At 41.1% G+C, this 27,750-nt stretch overlaps 1 protein-coding gene across 2 annotated transcripts in view; it reads left to right on the top strand.

The window, feature by feature from the left end:
- Nucleotides 1-15,779: 15,779 nt before the first annotated feature.
- Nucleotides 15,780-27,750, top strand: part of HACD2 (3-hydroxyacyl-CoA dehydratase 2) — a 96,640-nt gene continuing 84,669 nt past the window's right edge. Inside the window, exons 1-3 of one of the 2 annotated variants that reach the window (XM_025376907.1) lie at nt 15,791-15,978; nt 18,538-18,655; nt 21,137-21,205. In XM_025376907.1, the coding sequence (XP_025232692.1) occupies nt 15,824-15,978; nt 18,538-18,655; nt 21,137-21,205 (342 nt within the window). In that variant the 5' untranslated portion in view covers nt 15,791-15,823. Of the gene's footprint in view, nt 15,979-18,537; nt 18,656-21,136; nt 21,206-27,750 lie in introns of both variants that reach the window. The other variant, XM_025376908.1, reaches the window with a different exon arrangement.

The raw sequence follows: 27,750 nt of genomic DNA, 5'->3' as shown, positions 1-27,750 counted from the left end.
AAATACCATCAGATATTTGAGGAAATTTTTCTAACACAAAAGACAAAGAAGACAACAAACATTAAAAAGAACTTGGAAGAAATAGAGATCATATAGGGAGGAGAGGAAAACAATAATTAATATCCTCAAAGAAATTTAAGAAAATATTATACCCAAAACCAAACAGGATGCTATACACAAAAAATAAAAATGAAAAAAATTAAAGAAGCATTCAAAGAATTAGGTTGGAAGACATAATTATAGAAATCTCCCAGGAAGAAATTCAAAAAGAGGCCAGACACAGTAGCTGACACCTGTAATCCCAGCACTTTGGGAGGCCGAGGCAGGCGGATTAATTGAGCCCAAGATTTCAAGACCAGCGTGGGCAACATAGTGAAACCCCATCTCTATAAAAAAAATTTTAAAAATTAGCCAGGTGTGGTGGCGTGTGCCTGTAGTTCCAACCACCTGGGAGGTCGAGGTTGCAGTGAACTGTGGTCGTACCACTGCACTCCAGCCTGGGTGACACAATAAGACCCTGTCTCAGAAAAAAAGGAAGAGGAGGAGGAGGAGGAAGATTAGCAGGGGGAGGAGGAGGAGGGGAAAGAGGAAGAAGAAAGAAGAAAAAGGAAGAGGAGGAGGAGGAGGAGGAGGAGGAAGAAGAAGAAGAAGAAGAAGAAGAAGAAGAAGAAGAAGAAGAAGAAGAGGAGGAGGAAGAAAGAAGAAGGGGAAGGAGGAGGAGGAGTGGGGGGGAGGAGAAGAAAAACAAGAAGACAACAATGAACAACAGGAGAGAAAAGATAAGAGAATCAGAAGAGGTCCAATGTGCAAACAACAGGACACTAGAGAGAAAAGAGAAAATGGAGCAGAAGTAGAAGTCAATATCCTACCTCACAAAATACTAATTTTCTAGATCAGTGGTTCTCAAATTGTGGTTTGGAACTCCAAGACCATTTCAGGGGGAACATGAAGTCAATACTATTTTAATAATAATGCTAACTCGTTATTTGTCTTTTTCACCCTCTTTCACCAACAAATGTAGAAGGGAGTTTTCCAGAGTCTACCCGATGTGTAACGATGTGATCATTCTGAGGGTTTATATTTTCTTGTGATCTTAAATTTTCTTAGTTCTAATTTCTAACATGGTAAATAATACATAGTTAAAAGCCACATTAGGAAAAGTTCTTTAGGATCCTTAATAACTTTTAACAGTTTGAGAACCACTGTTCTAGGTGATCATTTAATCTAAATATAGCTAAGCATGTTTGTTTGAAGCTCCTATACAACACCCAAACTGCAACCTATATTACTATTGTCTCCTCTTCATTTTCTCTGAGCTTCCCACTAAAAATTCCACTCATACAAAAACATCATAGAATTTACTGACTTTGTAAGGGATGTGGATAAAGGAGTTTATATCAAACAGCATTTCACTTCAAACCCCCGCAAGACCTGCCTCTTCTGCCAAGTTTCCGTTTTTACTTTTCCCCCATGCTCTCTCTGGTTTTGTCTGGTGCAGAGGAGTACAGTGGCCCACTCAAGGCTCACTGCAGCCTCGACCTCCTGGGCTCAAGCGATTCTCCTACCTCAGTCCCCTGAGTGGCTGGTACTACAGGCGCCCACCACCATACCTGGCAAATTTTCATATTTTTTGTAAAGATGGGGTTTCACCATGTTGCCCAGGCTAGTCTTGAATTCTTGGGCTCAAGCAGCCCACCCATCTCAGCCTCCCAAAGTGCTGAGACTACAAGTGTGAGCCACCTCGCCTGGCCTCCATCCTCTCTCTTAGTATTGTTATTTTCCTCTTACCCTTTTCTCTTCCCTCCTATAGGGAAGTTTAAGTTTATCCAAGATTTAGCTAAACTAGCAAAAAACAAAACAAAACAAAACAAAAACCCCATATTATTGATATCTACCCTTAATAGAAGACAGAAAGAAAAAGTGGAATTATAGTTTCAGATACAAAGAAAAAATTTAAGGCCAGGTGCAGTGGCTCACGCCTGTAGTCCCAGGATTTTGGGAGGCCAAGGCAGGAGGATCACTTGAGCCCAGGAGTTCAAGACCAGCTGGGCAACATACGGAGACTCTGTCTCTACAAAAAGTTTAAAAATTAGCCAGATGTGATGGTATGCACCTGTAGTTCCAGCTACTCAGGAGGCTGAGGCAGAAGGATTGCTTTAGCCTGGGAGTTCAAGGCTGCAGTGAGCTATGATTGCACCACTGTACTCCAGCCTGGGCAACAGAGTGAGATCCGGTCAAAGAAAGAAAGAAAGAGAGAGAAAGAGAGAGAGAGAAAGAAGGAAAGAAAGAAAGGAAGGGAAAGAGAGAAATTTAATCACAAAAACTGCTACATTCATTGGAGAAAAAACAAAACACATATAAACAGAAAGAACATTTTAAAACAAATGATGCTGTCTCTCAGCCAAAAATAAACGTTATTAATATATTGGTATACCCCCTTCCAGATTTTTTTCTCCATAGACAAATACTATACCTAATTGTTAAAAAATGGGATCTTACTACATGCCATGTATAATCCACTTTTTTACTTAGCATATTCTAAACAATGTCCATGTCAAATACATCTATGCAATATTATTTTCCCAAACTTAAAACTTTTTCAAAACCGGGCGTGGTGGCTCATGCCTATAATCCTAGCACTTTGAGAGGCTGAGGCTTGAGCCCAGGAGTTCAAGGCTGCAGTGAGCTGTGATCATGCCACTGTACTCTAACCTGGGCAACAGAGAAAGATCCTGTCTCTAAAAAATAGGAAATAAAAAATAAAAATCTTTTCAAACTGAGAAAAAAAATTGACAGTTTCAGAAACACTCTTATGCCCTTCACATACAATCAATGTTAGAAGAAGATTCACCCTGAACATCTCACTTTTCTGCATGGCTCAAGTCCTCTGATCAAAGGCAATTGCAAACAATTCAAGAATACTTATATAAGGAGACATCTCAGGATAGTAAAGTGTAGACATGTTTCCCTCCCTGGAGATGGACCAGGATAGTAAAGATAAAAAACTCTTCTTCCTCCCTTCCTGGAGAAGACTTGCTTACATTCCAGAGTAAACTAAGGTTTCTCTCTCCCTGGAGGGGAGGATGGGCAGGTCTCTGGCAGTTATATATAAGATCAGTGTTTCCTAATTTTTACAGGGTTCCTCTCCTGTTATGCACCCCACTGCATGTGCAGGTACCATCTCGCTCTCAGGATGAGCCTTGGAAACCAACATGGGATGTTGCTTTGGCTGCTGCTTTTGCTATGAATGATTAATTGTTTTTGTTTTTAACTCAGAAGCCTCATTTAAAAGTAAGTTTCTGCAAAATCATTTTTAATGGCTGAATATACTATTTTAAGCTTCCATCATAATTTAGTCAGTCTATACTGCTGGACATTTAGATTGTTTCCAACAGTTTGGAAATATTCATATTGTGAATAGCATTGTGATGAGCTTTTATAACTAAATATTTTTTCACATCCTAAATTCTTTCTTTAGGATAAATTCCAATGGCTAGGTGCAGTGGCGTGTGCCTGTAGTCCCAGTTATCAGCAGGCTGAGGTGAGAGAATCACTTGAGCCCAGGAGTTTGAAGCCAGCCTGGGCAATAAAGCAAGATCCTATCTCTAAAACAGATAAAAATAAAAAAGTTCCAAGAAGTGTAATTGTTGGGTCAAAGGACACACATAATTTTAAAGTTTTGGTATGAATTTATGTATTTCCAAGCTCTCTTCCAGAAAGTTTATCAATCTATACTTTCAATAGCAAAGTGTAAGAACACAACTGTTCTTATACCCCTGCCAACAGTGTTACTGACATTTTGAATAAGGAAGAAGGAGGAGGAGGAGAAAGGAGGAGGAGGAGGAGGAGGAGGAGGAGAAGGAGAAGACATCTATCTCATTGTTTTAATCAGCATTTATTCATAAATGTGATCCGACTTCATTAGTGTGTTCATTAACTATTTGTAGGAAGACTATAGCCTGCAGCTGATCATAGAAAGTCATCAAATACCAAGGCAACTATCACACAGCCTTTCACATGTTTCTCTTCTCTCTCCACATCTGCTGAGGGCTCAGTTCTTCCAAGTTCAGATTCTCAAAGAGACGAATCTGATATAGCCATTTCATATTAGATTGTATCACCAGCCAGTCTAAGTGACCGCTAACTGGAAGTATAGGGTGGAATTTAGAGTCTGAATCCTATCACCTGTCCCTCTTTTCCTCCAGGGTTTTGCATGATAGAAAAACTAGATCACCAGCCAAACAATAATCCAAATGTCAGCTGTCTTTTTTGGTTTTTTTTTTTTGAGATGGGATCTTGCTCTGTTGCCTGCCCAAGTTGGAGTGCTGTGGTGCTACCACCACCTATTGCAACTTCAATCTCCCCAGCTCAAGCCATCCTCCTGCCTCAGCCTCTCACGTAGCTGTGACTATAGACATGCACCACTACATTCAGCTAATATTTTTATGTTTTGTAGAGACAAAGTCTTACTATGTTGCCCAGGCTGGCCTCGAACTTCTGAGCTCATGTGATCCTCCCACCTCGGCTTCCCAAAGTGTTGGGATTACACGGTGCCCGGCCCAAATGTCAGTTGTCTTCATGGTTTGTCATGCACCCAAAAACATACCCTTGAAAAGTTTTCTGATGCTGGCCAGTTTGGGGATGGCAGCAGGGTCACGCCTCACTTTCCTGAATTGAAGATAGCTTCCTGGCCTGGCAGGACTGATCAAAATTCCACCCCAGTTCCCACTGCCAATCACAGGCAGAAAAACTAGAAAAGAGAAAGACTGGTGCACTGCAAAGCAGAAGGAAGAGAAAGCCTGGCTGCCTTTCAGTTTAGTGACTATGCAGAATCCCTTGTCTCCAAGTAAAAGCGTGCCCCTGTGAATTTCACAGATCTTAATTGATCCTATTAATCTTTTCTCCTCCCTGTGAATAGGCAGAGGCCAGATATGTTTATTTCTAATATTCCCTGTGATAGAAGTTTTCCATTTTTGGCCTCCCAGTATCTAAACACACTTCCTATTTGGAAAAAATTCCAATAAAGAAGCTTAAGTGTGGACAAATAACCCCTTTCCCAGATCCCTTGTCTCTAGAATTTGGGCACGGGATCTTCCAATCAGACACTCCTACCTAAGACCTTGATTCTGGAATAACAGAAAGAAGCAAATGGCACTTAGAATCTTTCCAGAGGTGGAAGAGGAAGCAATAAGGGTACTGTCCAATGTCCAGTGGTGGCTGTGCCAATGACAGACGCAGTTGGATACTAACCAGATGCTTCCTGTGTATTGATTTGGTCTCTATTTCTGGCTGCTTAATTTCCCATGGCTCCTTTCCAAGTTCCAAGCCTCATTCTTCAGCTTTTCCATCAATTTTGTGAGCTATTCAATGTCCTTTCAATAAATTCATTTTCTCTCTAACTAACCAGAGTTAGTCTCCGTTATTTAGGAACCTGGAAATTTGGTTAGTACATATGTCTTTTCGTGCCTTTTCTATGAAGACAAAAAGATAAGAAACAGGAGTGCCCACCTTCAGTTCAGAAGTATCCACTATCCTGACTTTTGTGATAAACATTCCACGGTTTTGCTTTATAGTCTTAGCATCTATGTATGTAGTCAGGGGAATGAGAATAATATGGTAGAAAATATGGCCCCTGTCTGTCAACAGGGCTTCCCTGAAAGAGATGGCAGTGACTCCAGTCTCTAACATTCTTATGATGTCCAGATTAACTATACGATAGCTTCCTGGATGACAATCCTGGTGCAAACCATCCTATTTCCTACTATCAGGATTCCTCTTTGCTTTTAATTTATTATAAAATGCTTATGCATATTTAACATGAGATGTATCTTACATATAAAGTATATGTAAGTTATGAGCATAAAAATGAAATGAACACTCATGAATCCACACCTAACTTAAGAACATCACCAACAATGGTGAAGCTACCTGTGCACTTTTCCTAGATGTCATACCTCTGCCTCTCCTTGTGCTGGTCATTCCTTTGTTTAAAACAATTATGAAATATAACTGACATAAACATAAATATACATGTTGATGAATCATCACGAAAGGAAAACCTACGGAACCACACCCACGTGAGGAAATAAAACATTTCCTACTCCCAGAACCCCTCCTCATGCCCTCTCCCAGTCCCTGCTATTTGTCCCCTCTTGGTCATAAAATCCTCTCTCTCCATCAGAGATATCCACTATCCTGACTTTTGTGATAATAATTTTCTTGGCTTTTCTATACAGTTTTACCACATGTGTCTGTATGCCTAAACAACATCATTTCATTTGGCCTCATTTTGAACTTCAGATGAATGGATCATACTGTATATATTCTTTTGTGCCTTACTTCTGTCATTCAATATTTTGTTTATGAGATTCATCCATGTTGCTCAGTAGAACTGCAGTTTGTTCATTTGCATTGCTGTAAAGTATCCCATCATAGGAATGTACCATGATGTATTTACTTATTTTACTGTGGATAGACGTTGTGTTGTATTCAGTGTGGGGTATGATGAACAATGCTGCTTTGAATATCCAGATGGATGTATCCTAGGAGATCTTTAAGGTCATCGACCTGGCAGTTGAATAATCATCACAGGATATATGTGTCTTCAACTTTACTAGATAATGGCAAATTGTTTCCCAAACTGAATGCATCAATTAACCAACAGCAGTCTGCAGAGTTTCTGCCGCATCACACCCTTGCTAACAATTGGTGTTATCAAACTGTTGAATTTTAGCCAATCTAGAGGATAATTAATGGTATCTCACTGTGGTTATACTTGCATTTCCCTAATTAATAATGAGACTGAGCATATTTGTGTATGTTTATTGACCATTTATATTTTCTTCTGTTAAAGTCTTTGCTCATTTTTTTCCAATATGATTGTCTACTATTGATTTGAAAGAGTTTTCATATATCCTGGAGGCTAATTCTTTATCAATTACACATGTGGCAAATATCTTCTACTCTCTACCTTGCTTTTTTGCTTATTTCATGCTATCTTTTGGCAAACAAAAGTTCTCTATTTTAATATAGTCAAATGTACGAATCTTCTCATTTATGGTGATATTGATAGTTTTAAAACTCTACACCTTTGAGGTCATATTCTTAGGTATTAATTTCTATTTCTTAAAAAATTAGATATGGGAGTTTTCACTATGTTGCAAATGCCAACACCCGTTCTGCGAATGAGAAGCTAAACCTGGAGCCATGGCAACTTGAGGAAGCTGAACCTCCAGGATCCTTGAAGGGCACACTAAAGATGCCTTCTGGCTTTTAGCAGAGGTATATAAAAGTCCTTCTGAAGGAAAGAATCCCAATGTAGGTCCTTGGAATTTCCGTTGATTTAAATTCAATAAAATAAACTTACAATAAAAAATTACAGGGAGATAAGCCACCATGAGTCAGTGAAAAACAACAACGACAACAACAAAATGATTTAGTCCCCTAGAAACTTCAAATATTGGAATTATCATATAGGGAAAATAAAATAAGTCTGTATAAAATATTTAAGAAAACAAAAGATGAAATACAAAACATAATTTATGTCCACATAAAAACCTGCACATGAATGTTCATAGGAACTTTATTCGTAAGTGCCAAAATTTAGAAGCAACCAAGATGTCCTTCAATTGGTGAATAGGTTAAAAAAAAAAAAGAAGGTATATCCAGACAATGGGATATTATTCAGTGATTGAAAGAAGTAAGCTATCAAGCCATGAAAGACACAGACAAACCTTAAATGCATGTTGCTAAGTGAAAAAAAAAAAAGAAAAACAACGGAAAGGCAACATCCTGTGTAATTCCAACTATATGGCATTCTGGAAAAAGCAACACTGTAGAGACAATAAAAAATCAATGGTAACTATGGGTGTGGGAGGAGGCTGGTTTGGGATGAATGGGTAAAGCACAAATTTTTAGGGCAGTGAAACTATTATGTACAACGTGCCATGACAGATACATGGTATTATATATTCATAAAAACTCATATAGGCAAGGAACAAGGGATTATTAAAAATGACCAGGCAGATTTGAAAGGTTTGTGTATTGTTTAGGAAGATAATAAAGATACTGATTAATATTAGACTTTAATGAGTTAATGATCCATGCTGTAATTTCTATCGTAACCAATAAAAGAAGAGAAGCAAGATGTACAAATTCCAGTGAGTAGAGGGGGAAGAATTAGTGATTATAAATGCAAAAAAGGAGTGATATGGTTTAGCTCTGTGTCTCTACCCAAATCTCATCTCAAATTGTAATCATCACTTGTTGAGGGAGGGACTGGTGGGAGGTGATTGGACCATGGGGATGGTTTCCCTCATGCTGTTATAGTGATAGTGAGTTCTCACAAGGTCTGATGTTTATGTGTGTGTGGCAGTTCCCTCTTTACTCTCTCTCTCTCCTGCTGCCTTGTGGAGAAGGTGCTTGCTTCTCCTTCACTGTCCACCACTGTATTTGTCCCTTCTCACACAGCTATGAAGAAATATCTGAGACTAGGTAATTTATAAAGGAAAGAGGTTTAATGGACACAGTTCTGCATGGCTGGGGAGGCCTCAGGAAACTTACAATCATGTTGGAAAGGGAAGCCAACATACCTTCTTCACATGGCAGTAGGAGAGAGAAATGCAAGCAGGGGACGTGCCAGATGCTTATAAAACCATCAGAGCTTGTGAGTTTCACTCACTATCACAAGAATAGCATAGAGGTAACCACATCCACGATTCAATTACCTCCCACTGGGTCCCTCCCACAACACATGGGGATTATGGGAACTACAATTCAAGATGAGATGTGGGTGGAAACACAGCCTAATTGTATCAGCCATGATTGTAAATTTCCTGAGGCCTCCCAAGCAATGCAGAACTGTGAGTCAATTAAACATCTTTTCTTTATAAATTACCCAGTCTCAGGTAGTTCTTTATAGAGGTGTGAAACTGGACTAATACAGAAGATTGGTACTGGGAGTGGGGCACTGCTATAAAGATACCTGAATATGTTGAAGCAAGTGTGGAACTGGGAAACAGGTAGAGGTCACAACAGTTTGGAGGGCTCAGAAGAAGACACGAAGATATGGGGAAGTTTGGAACTTCCTGAAGAATTGTTAAATGATTTTGACCAAAATGCTGATAGTGACATGGACAATAAAGTCCAGGCTGAGGTGGTCTTAGATGGAGATGAAGAACTTATTGGGAACTGGAGGAAAGGTCACTCTTGCTATGTATGCTTTAGCAAAGAGACTGACAGCATTTTGCCCCTGCCCTAGAGATCTGTGGAACTTTAAGCTTGAGACAGATGATTTAGGGTATCTGGCAAAGAAATTTCTAAGCACCAAAGCATTCAAGATGTCACATGGCTTTTTCTGAAAGCAAACAGTCATATGCGTTCACAAGGAGATGATCTGAAATTAGAACTTATGTTTAAAAGGGAAGCAGAGCATAAAAGTTTGGAAAATTTGCAGCCTGACAATGCAGTAGAAAACAAAGACCCATTTTCCAGGGAGAAATTTGAGTCAGCTGCAGGAATTTGCATAAGTAACAAGGAGCTGAATGTTAATAGCTGAGACAATGGGGAAAATGTCTCCAGGGAATCTCAGAGATCTTCACGACAGCCCCTCCCATCAAAGACCTAGAGGCCTAGGAGGGAAAAATGGTTTCCTGGGCTAGGCAGGCCCAGGGCTCTACTGCTGTGTGCAGCCTCAAGACATGGTTCCCTGTGTCCCAGCCACTCCAGCTCATGGCTAAAAGAGGCCAAGGTACAGCTTGGGCCATTGCTTCAGAGGATGCAAGCCCCAAGCTCTTGCAGCTTTTATGTGGTGTTGGGCCTACAAGTTTGCAGAAGCCAAGAGCTGAGGTTTAGAAACCCACGCCTAGATTTCAGAGGATGTATGGAAATGACTGGATGTCCAGTCAGAAGTCTGCTGCATGGGCGGAGCCCTCACAGAGAACCTCTACTAGGGCAGCAGAAAAGGGAAATGTGGGGTTGGAGTATCCATACAGAGTGCCCACTGGGGTACTACCTAGTGGATCTGTGAGAATAGGGCCACTGTCCTCCAGACCCCAGAATGGTAGATCCACCAACAGCTTGCACTCTGGACCTGGAAAAGCTGCAGGCATTCAACTCCAGCCCATGAAAGCAGCCTTGGGGGCTGTACCCTGCAGAGCTACAAGGACAGAGCTGCCCAAAGCCTTAGGAGCCCACCTCTTGAATCGGTATGCACTGGATATGAGACATGGAGTCAAAGGAGATTATTTAAGAGGTTTAATATTTAATGACTACCCAACCAGGTTTCAGACTTGCGTGGGCCCTTTGTTTTGGCCAATGTCTCCCATGTGGAAGGGGAACATTTACCCAATGCCTATACCCCCATTGTATCTTGGAAGTAACTAACTTGTTTTTGATTGTACAGGCTTGCAGGTGATAGGGACTTGCCTTGTCTCAGATCAGACTTTGAACTTGGACTTTTGAGTTAATGCTGGAATGAGTTAAAACTTTGGGGGACTATTGGGAAGGCATGACTGGAACAGCACATGCAAATTCCCTGAGGCAAAAAAGGAGTATTGCTTGATGGAAGACCTAAGATGAGGCCAGTATGACTAGGAGGGGCATGGTGAGTCTGAGGAGGCAGGTAGGCTCTAGCCTATGCAGATTTTTGCATACCACATTAAATATTATATGCTTTATCCTAAGTGTCATCAAAAGCCATTTAAATATCTTTAGGGGGTTGGGTAGAGGAAGGTAGTAGACATTAACAAGCTTGTATGTGAAAAAGATCACTCTGGCTATACTGTAGAGCATGGGTCCCCAACCCCTGGGCCACAGACTGGTACAGGTCCATGGCCTGTTAGGAATCCAGCCACACAGCAGGAGGTGAGCAGCAGGCAAGTGAGCATTACCACCTGAGCTCCACCTCCTGCCAGATCAACAGCAGCATTACATTCTCAGAGGAACACAAACCCTATCGTGAACTGTGCATGCAAGGGATCTAGGTTGCATGCTCCACTTAATGCCTGTTGATCTGAAGTGAAACAGTTTCATCCTGAAACCATTCCCTCTCCAGTACACAGAAAAATTGTCTTCCATGAAACCAGTCCCTGGTGCCAAAAAGGTTGGAGATCGCTGCTGTAAAGAACAGCCTGAAATTGGGCTGAAGTGACTGAAAGAAGATACATTGAGTTTTAAATTGACTTCCAACTGAACAGAACTGTATGCACTCCTGCCTCCTCCTACTTTCCCATTAAGTAGATTATATTGAAAAAAAATCAGTCAAATGAATGAAAGAAGCTTTCAGATGAATGATTATTTGGTTTTGTAAAATGGTTCACTTCTTTATTTCTTTTGCAAAGAAATTGTTTTGCCCTCTGATTACAGTGTGCAAGTTGGGCTCACCAACTTGCACTTTAAAAAATTCAGGAAGGTCGGGCGTGGTGGCTCATGCCTGTAATCCCAGCACTTTGGGAGGGTGAGGTGGGTGGATCACCTGAGGTCGGGACTTCGAAACCAGCCTGGCCAACATGGTGAAACCCCGTCTCTACTAAACATACAAAAATTAGCCAGGCATTGGGGCAGGCACCTGTAATCCCAGCCACTTGGAAGGCTGAGGCAGGAGAATCGTCTGAACCCGGGAGGCGGAGGTTGCAGTGAGCTGAGATTGTGCCATCGCACTCCAGTCTGGGGGACAAGAGCAAGACTCTGTCTCCAAAAAAAAGAAAAAAGAAAAAAGAAAAAAAAGAAAAAATTCAGGAAAACTGCCTTGTTTTCCTGAACAAGGAACAGAGGCAACAGAATCTCTAAACAATCTGCAACAATGGTGGAAAAGGATGGGACCCTGACAATTGTCAATTTATACCTCTCACTTCATCTCTTGAGGTCTTGAAACTGCTTTTGCAAGAATTGTAACAGTGAGAAAATTATGACTGAAAGAGATCTGATCTAACCAGCCCCCATCTTGCCTTTGCAAATCAAAGAACATGACCAAGGCAAGTCTCAATCATTTTAGGAGGTTTATTTGCCATAGTAAAGGATGCATGCCAGGGAAGCAGGTATATGCTTATCTCCAAAGATGATTTTGAGGGCTTCAGTACTTAAAGGGGAAAGGGTGGATATTGGGGGAAGATAAATTTTTTTTTTTTTTTTTTTTTGAGATGGAGTCTTGCTCTGTCACCAGGCTGGAGTGCAGCGGCGCAATCTTGGCTCACTGCAACCTCCAACTCCCTGGATCAAGCGATTCTCTTGCCTTGGTCTCCCAAGTAGCTGGGACTACAGGTGTGCATCACCACGCCCAGCTAATTTTTGTATTTTTAGTAAAGACGGGGTTTCACCATACTGGCCAGGCTGGTCTCAAACTCCTGACCTCATGATCCGCCTGCCTGGCCTCCCAAAGTGCTGGGATTACAGGCATGAGCCACTGCACCCAGCTGAAAAATATTTTAAAATTGTGTCAGTAGATAAAAAGACAAAACAGTTGCATCCTTTTGAATACACAATTTTCATGTGAGGGGGGTGTGGAGGAAATATTCATGCCTTCATCTGGCTCAGTTAATCTGTATTTTTACATAAGATAACATAGACAATAGGGCAGAGGAAGCAATCAGATATGCATTTGTCTCAGGTGAGCAGAGGGAAAACCTTGAGTTCTGTCCTATGTCTCATACCTGTGAAGACATCAACTTATATTGCCAGGTTGAAATTCAACAGAACTGTTTTAGAGTAAAGATCTTTGGGCCTAAAAGGAATTTACTTGTGAGCAAAATGTGAGGGAAGTATATAGCTTTTATCTTTGTAGCCATCTTATTTAGGAACCAAATGGGAGGCAGGTTTGTGTGACCCAGTTCCCAGCTTGACTTTTCCCTTTGGCTCAGTGAATCTGGCGTTTTCCTTTCTCACGACCTCCAATACTGCCCTTGGTCATTCCTGGGCTTGGACCAAGCTAACTTTGGGAGAAACTTAGTTTATAGTTTAAGTGATAATAGCCCCTCCCCAAAACTAAACCACTTTTGTAAAACTAATGAAAAGCCACCAGGTTAGAAGGATAAGAGGAGCTTGAATTCTGCTAAGACATAGGCTTCGTTAAGTTAAATAGATTACCAGCCACTATTGCAGAGGTCACAAGATTTGCAGCTCTCCCAATCCACTATTGTAGAACCTAAGATTGGCCTTTTGAGATAACCTTTCAGGCTTCTGCATTTCGGATGGCCAACGACCCCACTGGGACCTTTGACTCTTGGCTCAACCAGTCCTGTGGCCTCCACCCAAAAGCAGGCTCAGTGCAGGAGGACCATTTTCCACATCCCTATAATTGCATTCCCAACCAATCAGCAGCACCCATTCCTCCAGCTTCCTGTTTGCCAAACTGTTTGTGTGTGTGTGTGTTTGTTTTTTGACTATAGCTCTCAGATCTTAGCCAAACTATTCTTGGAAAACCCTACCCTCTGACTTTTGGGGGAGATTTTGAGTAATAACTCCATCTCCATGACCAATCTCATGTCAATTAAACTCTTTATTGCAATGCCATGGTCTCCATGAATTGATTTTGTCTGTGCAGTGGGCAGGAAGAACGTATTGGGTGATTACAGTGTCATGGATTTAAATACCACCCCCCCCTCAGAACTCTGAGAAAAGATAAATGGCTCTAACAGCTTTGAGCTGTCTGAGCTATGTGAGGTATGCAAAAACTTATCAGGCCCAGAGAAACAGGAGTTTGCCTGGGGGCAATTGTTTAGACATTCTGTTCCTCACCTCACCCATTCTGAGCCTCACCCATTATCTTCATGTTCCTGGAATCTGTGATACAAATAATAGTTTATAGCCAATCAATAGCTAATGTAATTTTAATGTAAATTCTTAGTAAACAACTTAGAAATTGCCTCTTTTTCCTTTAAAAACCCACTGCTGCTAATCAGAGTGTATATTTACGGTAACTTGAATCTACACTCCCAGGTAGCCATCTTCAACGTTTACGCTTGAATAAACTTCCTTTCAACTAGATTCTTACCTTTTTTATTATTTTAGGTTGACAACTCTCAAATTTATATTTCCAGCCCATTGGACTTCCTTCCCGAACCTCAGGGTCTAAATCTAATTGTCTATCCAGCCTCTCCACTTGGATGTTTAATAAGGATTTCAAATTCAACATATAAAAAACAAAATTCCTGACTTCCGCCTTAAAAACAGTTTCTTACAAGTTGCTCAAAATGCCTTTGACCTCACACTCCAAAACTAATATAGCCACAAATCTTATGATTCTACTTCTAAAATATGCCCAGAATTCATTGTTGTTGTCATCACCTTGATCTCCACCACTCTGGCCCACACCACTATCACCATAGCTGGATTATTGTAATAACTTCCTGATACCACTTCTCACCAACTAATACGAGCATTTTCGTCTGGTTCCCTCAGGGCTCCTTAAGCCCCAGGCTGCGGATAGTACCAGTCCGTGGCCTGTTAGGAACCAGGAGGCACAGCAGGAGGTGAGCAGCAAGCAAGGGAGCATTACCTCCTGAGCTCCGCCTCCCTCAGATCAGCGGTGGCATCACATTCTCAGAGGGGAGCGAACCCTATTGTGAACTGCGCATTGGAGAGATCTAAGTTGTATGCTCCTTATGAGAATCTAATGATAAATGTAATGCCTTTGAACCATCCTGAAACCATCATCCACCCCCCACCACGAAACCGGTCCCTAGTGCCCAAAAAGTTAGGGGCCGCTGCTCTATATAATCCCTGGGAGACTGATGACTTTGTCTCTTTCACTTAGTGCAATGAACTCCAGGGCAACTTTGTGGACGCTCCATAAATACTTGCTGGAATGAACCCATATATATTTTATACTACCACATATACAGTAATACATTTAAGGAGCTGCTTGGGTGTGTAAAAAATTGCAGGGGACGTTTACAAATAAAGAACCTCCTGAAACAAAGCAATGAATGGAAAGTGGGGTCAGCTGGTTGAAGCAGTGCCCACAAGCTGCTCCAGCTTCCCAAAGCAGACAGGTTTTCCACCTAAGCCAACATCCTTTTATTTTTAGTCACTATATCTATAAATCTATTCCCTTACCCCGCACCTCACTCTCAGCCGACAGCCCAATGGGCTTATCCTCTTCTCGCCCTCAGGATGAGCGAGTCCATGTGGTCTCAGGCTGGAAGATGCACTTGAACACATGCCCAAACCTCACGGACGACACTGGATTCTAGGCCTCCTGGGCTTCTCCACTGTACTAGGAATGTAAAATCAAAAGTCAGAAAGAAAACTTCGGAGGTGGAATCTCCAACCCGGCTACGGGTTGGAAGTAAAGCGCACCTAGCAAAGGGCTGGTCCATGCAGCCTCAAGGATTGATGGGAAGTGAATCCACCGTCAACCGCCCTGATTCAAAATGGCAGGATACCGGAGCGATAGTGTTTAGGTGTGAGGGTAGGGCCATTGAAGAAGGGAGAACGAAAGCACAATTGTTTTGATTCAATATGGAGGCGGTGATTACAGGAGGGCGAATAGCGAGAGACGACGCAACATCCAGCTGGCAGAGGCAGCAGGCCTGGCGAGGGTGGCCACATTGAACTAATCCAAGATGGCGCCGAGGTTGTAACCGGGAGCGCGCAAGAGGCGGGAATTACCCTGATCCAAAATGGCAGTGGCAATTGAGGCAAGCCGAGGGACGGAAGCGCCAGGAGCGTCTTTGCCCTCAGCCAAGATGGCGGCTACCGTGGACCTGTCCCGGCTCCGCCCCGCGGCCCCGGCCCCGCCTACCCCTCGTCCCTCCCTCCGCCCCCTCGCCTCGTACAGTCCGGCCAGAGCCGCTCGCGCTGCGAGAGCGGGCTTCGGGCACTTGACATGGCGGCAGCGGCGGCGACTGCAGCGGCTAAGGGGAATGGGGGCGGCGGTGGCAGGGCCGGGGCCGGGGACGCCAGCGGCACGCGGAAGAAGAAGGGCCCGGGGCCCCTGGCCACGGCGTACCTGGTTATCTACAATGTGGTGATGACAGCCGGGTGAGTCTGGGGCTCGGGGAGGCGGGGAGGCGGGGAGGCGGGGAGCCAGCGCGGCCGGGGAGGGAGCGCTGCGGCCAGCGGCGCGGCCCGCCGCAGGCAGTGCATCCCGGGCGGGCGGTGCCCGGGACCCGGCACCTGGTCGCTGAGGGCGGCCGAGCGCTGAATCGGCCCCGGTGGCTGCCCGCGAGCTCCCTCCTGCGCTGGGGGTCGAGCCAAGTTCCCAGGCACTGGGGCGCGGGGACAGCTGCCGGGCGCTGGCTCGCGAGGGCCGCGGGAGAAAAGGTGGGGCTGGCCACAGGTGCGGGGCCCGGGGCGGCGGCCGGATAACCTGCCTCGCGGAGCCCATCCCGGGCGACCAGGCTCGGATGGTGAACGGCGCCAGCCTAGGGAGTGGAGGAGCTGTGGCTGCAGGGTGACCATTTGGGCGGCTGTTTTCAAAATCTGGACTGCGCTTTAATCCGAAAGGTATTGGGAAAGAGTTCAAAGTTTTTGGCCAGCGACATAAGCAGAGCTGAGTTTTAGATGAGTTCAGACTTTCAGGATGGGTTGGGGTGGAGAAGAAGCTGGGGAGTAGAAGGCAGAGTTACTGGGGAGGGGGAGAATAGACCCTCGAAACGGTTTTACCCATCTTCTGTCTCCCTCATTTTAGTCCATCCCTTATCCCGGCGGGTTTTTAGTTCAAGCTCTGCCACTAACTAGCTGTGTGACTTTGGATAAATCATCTTATTTCTCTAGCCTCCGTGTTTTCATCTGTAAAACTGAAGGGTTGGGCTGGGTGATGAAGGTTCCTTCAGCTCTGCAATTCTTTATCTCGTCATTTTGGTGAGGAGGATCACAGGATCAGACAATTTGTTATATATTTTTAAGTTATCTTCATTTGTAATTTTTAAAGAAGTCCTAACATTTTATGAAAAATTTCAAACATACAGAAGAGTTGAAAGAATTGTATAGTGAATATCCATTTTTATTTAGTTTTAAAGTAGGTGATACATTGGCAGGGTTCAAAATGAAAAACATAAGAGAATACAGTGAAAATCTTTCCTCCCACCTTTCCCTTCTACCCAGATCCCCTCCCTCGAGGCAGTTAATTTTGTATATCCTTAAGATGCTGATGCAAGCAAATATGTTTATACATCCCCCTACCTCTTTTTAAAATAAGACAAATGCCAATATGTTATTATTTTTACAATTCAGCACCTTGCTTTTTTTTCCAAAAAAAAAAGAAAATACATCGTGGGAGGATCATACATGTATTGCTAGTATTAGAAATGGTAAGTGTTGAAACCTAGGCTCAGAGAAGTTGTGACTTGCATGAGATCATAGAACTTGTTAGTAGAAGTTCCGGATCTGGAAATCATTTCTCTTAACTCACAGGTCAATGAAGAACTAGTACAGATACAAGCTTTATATCACATCAGTGGTCACATAGATTGATTTTTAAAAGAACATCCAGGAATCTCTCTGTGTGTATTAATATTTATATATGTAATTCTTGTTGTCTTAGCAAGGGCTGGTGAGGGCATTGGACTGGAGAGGGATTTTAAGGTACATTGGTAAGAAGAAAGAAGTCTATTCCTGAGCAATGAACATAGAGAATGGGGTGGAGGGTAAGGAGTGGTGTCTTAAACCAGGAAGATAAATTGGGATTGTGAGAGCAAAGTAAGCTTTTTTTTTAAAGGCTGTTAATGGTTATACCAGTTACACCATTAAATAATTTCTTCTTTTACAAACTCTTATTTGATGTCCTTGTATGATAGTTTTTGGAAATAGCATAGACCACACACACCCCATTGCCTAGTTGATACTATACATTGATCTAAATCCTTCCAGGAGACATACCTTAATAAAAAGGTCCATTTGTTTTATTATGGAACTTAACAAAACATTATGTTTATTTTTGAGAAGGACAGTGGAACAAAAATATAACATTCACGGCTGTATGCTTAAGTGCTTTCCTGTTTTATGATTTGCATTGATCTGGCTTTCATTTCTGAGTTGATTTGGGGAAATTTGGCTAAAAAACTTTTTTTTTTTTTTTTTTTTTAACAAGAGCCCTTTATTCTTAATTTTAAAAGGATAGATTTTAAGGTATGGGTAATTGTTCCAGTGAGACAATTATAAAAATAGTTTAAAGGATCTTCTTTCTACCCTATAATTATTAAAAACCCTTTAATTGCACAGGCTGTTTAAAATTTTCCTTTAACTATTTTTTTCTCGTCTTAGATTTTCTTGGCACCTAATTTAGTGGCACAAGGACCATTTTAGCTTATTCCTTTCCTTTTGGCCTTGTTCTCAATAGCAAAGTTGCCAAAAAAAATGAGCTCCAGATGGGTGAGGTGCCACTATGCTTTCACTGAGCCCTCTTGGTAAGGTGCTGTTGGTGTTGCAACATTTCAGTGCATTACAGCTTGGCATTTGAGAGCTATCATCCATAAATCCAGATTACTGATGCTTGAGGTCACCTTTAGCAATATCTTTTATTGCCACAGCTGTCTATTAACCTAAATCCTACTTTTTTTATTTTTATTTTTTCCTGATTGCTCTTTTCTCTTTTACTAGGTGGCTGGTTATAGCGGTTGGTCTGGTCCGAGCATACCTGGCTAAGGGTAGCTACCATAGCCTTTATTATTCAATTGAAAAGCCTTTGAAATTCTTTCAAACTGGAGCCTTATTGGAGGTAGGTCCTGAGATTTATTGTTGTTATTGATTTCCATTGGTATAAAGAAAAACATGCAACTAAATTATATTGAAGTAGCATACCTCCATTGGATTCGTGTTAAATTTTGAAATTTTGCCTCCTCACGTACTAAAGTGTTGATACCTAGGGTTTTTGATGTTCTAGATTGGGTAAAATCTCATTTAACTTATATTACCTTGAATATATTTTATATTCGACTTTGGAAAATCAACTGAAACAAGCTTGTATTAGGATTTTTAAAAATTCTAGGGACATCCTGAGGAAGCACTGGCAAAATCAGATGCTTTCAGGGTTTATGTAATAGAAATAGTGAAGTTGGTGGGTGTAGGATATTGGGAGTGATAGATAGAACACATAATAGAGAGCCTGTCTAAAGGCATCCAAATTTTAAAAATTTAACAAAAATGTATTGATTTCCCTGCATTAAGGGCAATGTATATCCAGCCCTCTCTCTTGGGGTAAGTATAGATTAGCATTTTGGAATTGCAAGGGACAAAAACCAATTCAAACTATTTTAAGCAAAAAAGGAATTTTCTGGCCTCTGTAGTTGATACAGATACAGGATTAATTTACAAAGAAACTAGCTCAGGAATGAGAACCAAGGAGTTGACGCTGCCAGATTCTCTTGCTTTCTCTCATCTCTGCTTGTCTGTTTCTCTTTGAATGTTGGTCTTGGGCTCTCCACATGGTGGGAAACAGGGAGGGTGTTTATTTTTCTCAGCATTTGTGTCACATAGTTCCCAGGGAGGATTCTGGTTGGCCCTACTTAGACTGTGCCAGTGATGTGAGGTGCTTGATTAGCCAATCTTAGGACACATGCCCATTCTTCTGTCTGAGGGACTATAGACTTTGTTTATGGAAAAGAGGAATGGGGATAGCTTTGGGCTATCAATAGCCGCCGTAGTTCATTATGGTGAAAAACCTTCAGATTGCAGGGAAGATCTGGTTCATTTTGCTTAGCCTCCAGGCAAGACCATCTTGACATTTATACTTTACTGGCAACTTTTAAAACCTGAACTGTCGAATGATACTTAAGAAAAAGTCGTTTATCTCGCTGGGCATGGTGGCTCACGCCTGTAATCCCAGCACTTTGGGAGGCCGAGGCAGGCGGATAACGAGGTCAGGAGATTGAGACCATCCTGGCTAACATAGCGAAAACCCGTCTCTACTAAAAATACAAAACTTAGCAGGTATGGTGGCACACGCATGTAGTCCCAGCTACTGGGGATTCTGAGGCAGGAGAATCGCTTTGAACCGGGAGGCAGAGGTTGCAGTGAGCCGAGATCACACCACTTGTACTCCAGACTGGGCGACAGAAGCAGACTCTGTCTCAAAAAAAAAAAAAAAAAAAGAAAAAATCGTTTATCTCATGAAATGAAATGTGATACCTCTACCTTTCATTCTCACTCTTTTTTATTTTCTTGAGACAGGGTCTTGCTCTGTCGCCCAGGCTAGAGTGCAGTGGTGCAATCATGGCCATGGCTCACTGCAGCCTTGAACTCCTGGGATCAAGCAGTCCTCCCACCTCAGCTTCCAGAGTAGCTGGGCCCACAGGCGTACACCACCATACATGGCTAATTTTTAAAACTTCGTAGAGACAGAGTCTCCCTGTGTTGTCCAAGCTGGTTTCAAACTCCTCAGCTCAAGCAGTCTTCCCATCTCAGCTTCTCAAAGCACTGGGATTACAGGCGTGAACCACTGCACCCAGCCCACTCTCACTTTATTTATTTATTTTTTTGAGAGAGGGTCACTCTGTCACCCAGGCTGAAGTGCAGTGGTGTGATCACTGCTAACTGCAGCCTCGACTTCCCAGGCCCCAGCCATCCTCCCACCTTATCCTCCCAAGTAGCTGGGACCACAGGCATGCACCATTGTGCCTGGCTCATTTGTATATTTTTGGTAGAGATGAGGTTTGGCTGTGTCACCCAGGTGGGATCCACTCTCACTTTCTAAATCAGAAAGTTATCCATTTTGCTTTTGTTTTTTTCTCTTAGAAGGCAGAGGAGTTTCTTTTTTTCTTTCTTTCTTTTCTTTTCTTTTCTTTTTTTTTTTTTTCTTTGAGACAGGGCCTTACTCTGTTGCCCAGGCAGGAGTGCAGTGGTGGGATCTCGGCTCACTGCAACACAGAGGAATTTCAATAGTGTCCATACTTAGACATTTTAAGTAGGTGGTATGATGAAATGCGCTTCCAGCTGGAAGCCTGAGTACCTTTTTTATTTTAAGTATAATAGTTTTCCCAACTGACTCTAGAGATTTGGGCGAGTCTTTTCTCTCTTATCTACCTCCTTTTCATTTGTAAAATAATTAGGTTAAAGTAGATTTCTAAAGTCCCTTACTACCCTAACCATTTGAGTCTGAGGAAATTTTAACAAATCCTAATGTGAACCATTTTTTAAACTTAGAGGCTTGAACTTTTTTTGGAAGGGGACACTAGTAAATAAGTAGTACTTTCTATCTCAGAGCCTTGGCCAGTACAGTTCCCTCAAGCTACAGAGAAGCAAATTTGGAGTCAAGACCATCAGACTCCCAGTACTTGATATAGTAGGGGGTTGTCCCCAATTGGAATACTTCAATAATTTAAAGGGGTTTCTATCTCTTTAAGACATCATAATATTAGGGCTGAGCACAGTGGCTTATCCTTATCATCCCAGCAATCCCAGAGCTTTGGGAGGCCAAGGCAGCAGGATCGCTTGAGGGCAAGAGTTCGAGACCAACTTGGGCAACATAGCAAGACCTCGTCTCTACAAAAAAAAATTTTTTTTTTTTTTTAGCTGGGCTGGGTGGTGGGTACCTGTAGTCCCAGCTACTTGGGAGGCTGAAATGGGAGGCTTGAGCTTGAGCCCAGGAGTTTGAGGCTGCAGCGAACTATGATTGCATCACTACAGTCCAGCCTGGATGACAGAGTGAGACCTTGTCTCAAAAAAAAAAAAAAAAAAAAAAAACCAGCAAAAAAAACCACTTGGTAATGTTAGAAGTATAATGTTTAAAATTTAAGTATATCTTATGGAAGGTAGGGACATTAAACAGTGTCATACTTTAAAATCCACTCAGGAACCAAGTCTTAGACTTTGAAGGATTAGCCTGTTTATCCTTATAGAATTTTTAATAGGGATTTAGGAAAATATCTTGGATTTTTGGTTTTATCTCTGTTATCCCCGCTAAGAACCAATTAAGTGACAAATCCTGGATTTGATTTTGGGAAAAAGTCTGCATAAGGAAGTGACGACTCCCAGGAACATGCAGGCAATTAACATTGCAAAGGTCAGTGATGGAAGTAATCCCTTGGACTGCGCATTAGAGCAGGCTTGCTGAAACAACAGTTTCTGTGGTTGAGGAGCTTTTCATTGCCTACCCCATCTATGCTGTGTAATAATTAGATGTGTATGATATTGTTTAATTACACATAAGTTATCCCGATGGGAATTATTAGTGTTGACAGTATATCCTGTTTACAGGAGGAGAAAATGAATCCAGGGAAGGCAGCTACTCATTTATATCTCTTTATGCTAAATGTTATTCTTTATTAGGTTCTGTGGGAGTTTACTTAAAAAGGAAATCGAAATTACTTGTTCTCCAATTTCAAATCTTCTTAGGAAAATAATAACACTTTGCTTTTTAAAAGCCATAAAAACATTTACCAAGCAAGTACAAAGGAGCATGTAGTAGTGAGGTACAAAAGGAAGCCTGGCTGAGTGCCGTGGCTCACACCTGTAATCCCAGCACTTTGGGAGGCTGACATGGGGGGACTGCTTGAGGCCAGGAATTCAAGACCAACCTGGGAAACATAGCGAGACCCCATCTCTACAAAAAATTTAAAAATTAGCCAGGCATGGTAGCATATGCCTGTAGTCCCAGCTAATCAGGAGACTGAGGCCGGAGGATCACTTGTGCCCAGGAGTTCAAGGCTACAGTGAGCCATGATCGTGCCACTGCACTCCAGCCTGGGTAACAGAGCAAGACCCCATTTCCAAAAAAACAGTATATATAAATAAAATGCTACTCATGGATAAAATGGGATCTATGGATATAAACATTCATAAAATTAATAAAAGCAAATGAATTACTGATATATGTTATGCCTGGATAAATCTTGAAAAAAAGGCATGTGAAAGGAGGCAGATACAAAAAGTCACAAATAGTATGATATCATTTATATGAAATATCCAGAAAGGCAAATCCATAGCGACAGAAAGTAGAGGAATTATTAGGGGATGTGGGAAGAGAGAATGGGGAGTGACTGCTAATGGTACAGGATTTCCTGTTAAGGTGATGATATTGTTCTTGAAATAGTGGTGGTGGGTGCACAACTCTGTGAACATATTAAAAACCACTGGATTGTACAGTTTAAAATTGTGAATTTTGTGGCATGTGAAGTATATGTCAGTTTTTAAAAAACGAGTTCCTCTGTAATGAGCTGTGGATGTTTTCTACTTTATTCATTTTTTGGAGTCCGTGATATTCATTGATAAGGCAGATGTTATCTTTGCGTATTTGTCAAGTATAGTTAGATTAAAAATTAGTAGATTGATGCAGTTATGGCAGTTTAAAATTGTATCTGAGAGAATTTGGGTTTCTCAATATCCTTGGTTAACATAAGACTGTAATTAGAGCAAAGACACTTTCAAATACTCATGATTGGATATACCTCTGCGATTGACAGTGAGATTTCAAATGGGTTAAAGATTGCTCTGCAAAGAGGTTAACTGTTGAGATTGATACAGACTATCTTCAACGTATTTACATTGCTGTATATGTCATTTACCTACTATTGTGCATCTGGGACTGCCTGATGGACCACAGGAACTCCCTTTCCTTCCCATTCTCTTACAGATCTTTCTTCTACTTAAAATCCCTTATCTACAAAAATGAATAAACAACCCAATCTCATTTCTGATCGTGTTGAATTGATCTAGGACAGGGTCTGGAGAAGTGGTGAGAGACAGCAGACAGCTTTTGTTAGTCTTCTAACCCCACCACCACTTTCTGAGCCCCATCTGTGTGTTCCGGTCTCACTCTTCAGACCTCACCTCACAATGCTCTTCAGATCCTTTAATGAATAGGAAACTGATTTGGGGTATTTCTCTAAAATATATCAAAGTCTTAGGAACTTGCAGTGTCCTTAAGAAGAAAGATCCCTTCTTATCTCCCTGCCAGTTTTTCTTTCTTTATGGCTCAAACACTAACTGATTTTTGCCATGGAGGTATAGCGCTTCAGACTGCTTTTGTAAACTGGTTTGAGGACATAACCATTGTCTGTTATATTTTTCCTTCTTGTGGAAACATTCTGATTTCCCAATAATAATCTCAAAAAGGAACTTCTAAAAAGCAAGCTACATGCATATGTTAGGCTTCTTTTATTCTGGACCCATTTTGAGGAGACACATCTCTAAAAGAGGCTTTTGAAAAGCTAGCAAGAGCAAGTCATAGTGGAGATATCTAACACAAATAGGAATGACAACAAATCCCAGAAAAACCAACTTCTCAAACAGTGTGAAAACCAGAGGAAAACGCTAACTTGATTAAAATTAATAAGTGTCACAACATTAGAAGGGAATAGGGAGCCGGAAGGAAACAGGAACCCACCCACACAGAACTCACTGCTTGGTGACTCAAGCAAATAGAAGCAAATTGATGTGGTATTCAAGAGGTGCAATAGCTAACATCTGTAGAAAGGAATGTGCTGAAATTTAAAAAAAAAAAAACAACTAAAAATATCAGTGGTGGCAATGTAGGGCAGGAAGGAGCCACAGTGCAAGAAATAGGTGATACTGAAGATTCAAAAAAGGCAGGAGTTTCCAATCGCATTCTCATATAAAATCAATTGCAGAACAGAAGTCATAGGGAAATTTTCACAGTTCACCATGTAAAAGAAACGTTACAAAACATTGTAACAGAAAAACAATATGTATAGAACCAGTGTATCTAGAAAACCTGATAAGGGTGTATAAGCTTTCAAAAAGTAAGACTACCAGAAGAAGTAGAAAAGGTTGGAATATACAGCTTATAAATAATCAGGGAGAAAAGTTACAGAAAACTTTGCTGAACTGAAAGGCCACCTCACTATGGTTAGTGAGAGTTTATGGTGTTCCACAACAAAAAAATTTCTTCCCTTCCTTAAACAATTTCCAGCATAAAAGAGCAGATTTTAAAATGTAATAGTTAAAAACAACTTGGGACCTTAAACCTGAAAGAAGAAATAATCCCCGTGAAGCTAGTAGGAAACGTTAGGTTCCTGGATAACAGACCATGCAATTTCCTACAGTTGGAAACGTTTTGAAAACACTTAGAAAAACTAATGGAACTTTGTAAGCACCTTATCAAAGAGTATTTAACTTTAATCAGAGTAGTTAGCTGTTATCAAAGAATAACTGTTATATAAATAAATAAAATTAACCAAGTTTTCAAACTAGCACTGTCCAATAGGACTTTCTGCAGTGATAATGTTGGAACGCTGTTCAAAACAGTAGCCACTAGTCACTTAAAATGTGGCTAGTGGGTCTGAGGAACTGAGTTTTAAATTTTATTTACTTTTGGTCGGGAGTGGTGGCTGACACCTGTAATCCCAGCACTTTGGAAAGCCAAGGTGGGAGAATCGCTTCAGGCCAGGAGTTCAAGACCAGCTTGGGCAATATAGCAAGACCTCATCTCTGCAAAACATTTCAAAAATTAGCCAGATACAGTGGCGCACATTAGTCCTAGCTACTCGGGAGGCTAAGACAGGAGAATCGCTTGAGCCCGGGAGTTTCAGGCTGAAGTAAGTTACGGTCACTCTACTGCACTCCAGTCTAGGGGACAGAGAAAGACCCTGTTTTACAAAAAAATAAAAATGAAAATTCTTTACTCTTTATTTAAGTTTAAATAGGCACATATGGCTAGTGGCCACTGCACAGCATAAGCCTTTAGACCACAGTACAGATTGCAGTGTGATCACGTGGAATCCCATAAGATATTTCAGATTTTACCAGGATAGAATCAAGTGGTAAGGAGGACAAACATAACAACGTAAATTTTGTATCACTCCAGAGTTTATAAATTTTTAAATCGATAATAACGAGAATAGTTATATGCTGATGTTTTCAGATTAGGAAAATCAATAGGGGATAAAAGCACAATTGCAGATACTGAAAAAGGCATGGAAGAGTATATATCAAACTGTTACTTAGAGCTTACCTCTGGAGGGGCGTGGTATTTTGGGGCAAGGAGGGGAGTAAAAGATTACCACTTTTAATATACTTCAGTATGTATTTATCACTTACATGAAACGTATAATTTTTAAAAATAAAATTCTGTATTATATGTAATTGAAAACAAGATGAATGAGGAAAATAAGATTTTAAAGTTTTTTGATAAAGGAAAACAATAGGTAGCTTAGTTTATTTTTCTATTTATAGAGAAATAGAGTTTTACATCTACAAATCCTGTTAATTTTTTTAATGACAGGAGAATAATAATAAACCTATAGCATAATAGAGTATAGCAAAAATGCATCATTTTTTATGTTTATGCACATGGACTGATTAAATTTATCAACTTAAAAAGATGAAATGATGGTTACTGGTTAAAAACTAAAGTCTAACAATCTGTTGCTTATGAGGCTGACTTTTAAGTTTACTAAGGGACAAACCAGCTTGCCATGACCAAGTGTCAAGAAAAGCAGGACTACCCAGTTACAGCATGAGATAAAGTTGATTTCAGAGCAGAAGCTGAAAAGAACCTTAGTTCACAATTTGTCAGTAGCAAGAACATGGGAGACACATGTTGGTGAAATCATATGATGAATGAATGATTATCTGAACAGAGAAACAAAATATGTAAAAAGCCGGCAGAAATGCTATAGAAGTTAACAAATAGAATTGTTCTTAAGAGATGTCACAGTATATGTAAAAACACTAGAGACAAGAAATTTGGATATGAAGACTTGGTTTTGCCATTAATTAGCCCTGTGACCTTGATCTTAACCTCTCTCGCCCTCAATTCATTATGTGCAGTGAATACACTGGATTAGATGACCTTACATTTTTCCCCACTTTTAAGTTCTGTGAGACTTCAACATTTCACTATCAGAATATGAAAATTAAGCACATAATGAATTAGTAAATTATAGGGCTGGAGATAGCAAGAAAAGTGAAATTAAGTGACAAAGGAAAAATACTGGTAATTGAGGAACCTTTTTACCTATTTCCTCCTTAAAAATTAGATGTAAAAGGATTTTGAAAACATGTTTGGAGTCTGAGGGAGCCCAATGAATAACCAACACCCCTTTGCTTGTTTATGTTCTAAACATTGAGCAATAACTCAAAGGAGTTACATAAGGATCCTAAAAATCACCTTTATTAGTGATAAAGGCTGAGGACATGCTTTAGTGTGCCAGTCAAATGGGTTTGCTAACTGAACTCGACAGTTAGACTCACCACTCACCCTGTCCTGAGCAGCAGCAGACAGGCTGTCTTAGAAGAAACGATGAGAACTTAAGTTCTCTATGGAACCTCTCAGGTGGAGCTGAATTGAGCACACCCCATTTATTCTTCCCAAATTTACCCTCAAATGAGTCATCCTTTCCAGAGGTAAAGTAATTAAAGGAGACCAGTACTATGTGGTGGAAATCCATCCTCATAGAAACCAGAAGAGAGGGGAAAGGTGTTTTCTGCCAGTAATAAGTACTATATATTCATTGTAGAAAAAACTCAGATGCAGAAGAAAATGCATAGCAGTCATAATCTAAAGATAATCACTGTTAACATTTTGGTGTCTATCCTTGAAGACTATATATTATTATTATTGGTAAGTTTTAAGCAAGAATGTAATCATATATGTGTAGAATACGATAATTCCTAAAACAAATCAAATACGGGTAAATGTAACTCAGATTGGTTATGGACTTCTGCACAGTAAATAAAACGAGTGTAGTGGACACGTCTGTGGAGCTGCCCAGCTCAGCGTGCCCTCTCTGGAATTTGTCTGGTTCTCAAGGCTGGACCCTTAGCAGCTACATCTCTATTCCCTGACTCTGCATCTTAGGCCATAGCTGGCTGATCCAGGGGTGCATAACTGACCCAAAGTGGGCTAGTCAGGTT

Source organism: Theropithecus gelada, chromosome 2 (assembly GCF_003255815.1).
Source record: "Theropithecus gelada isolate Dixy chromosome 2, Tgel_1.0, whole genome shotgun sequence".
Taxonomy (NCBI): domain Eukaryota; kingdom Metazoa; phylum Chordata; class Mammalia; order Primates; family Cercopithecidae; genus Theropithecus; species Theropithecus gelada.
This window is presented reverse-complemented; position numbering and strand designations above follow the sequence as displayed.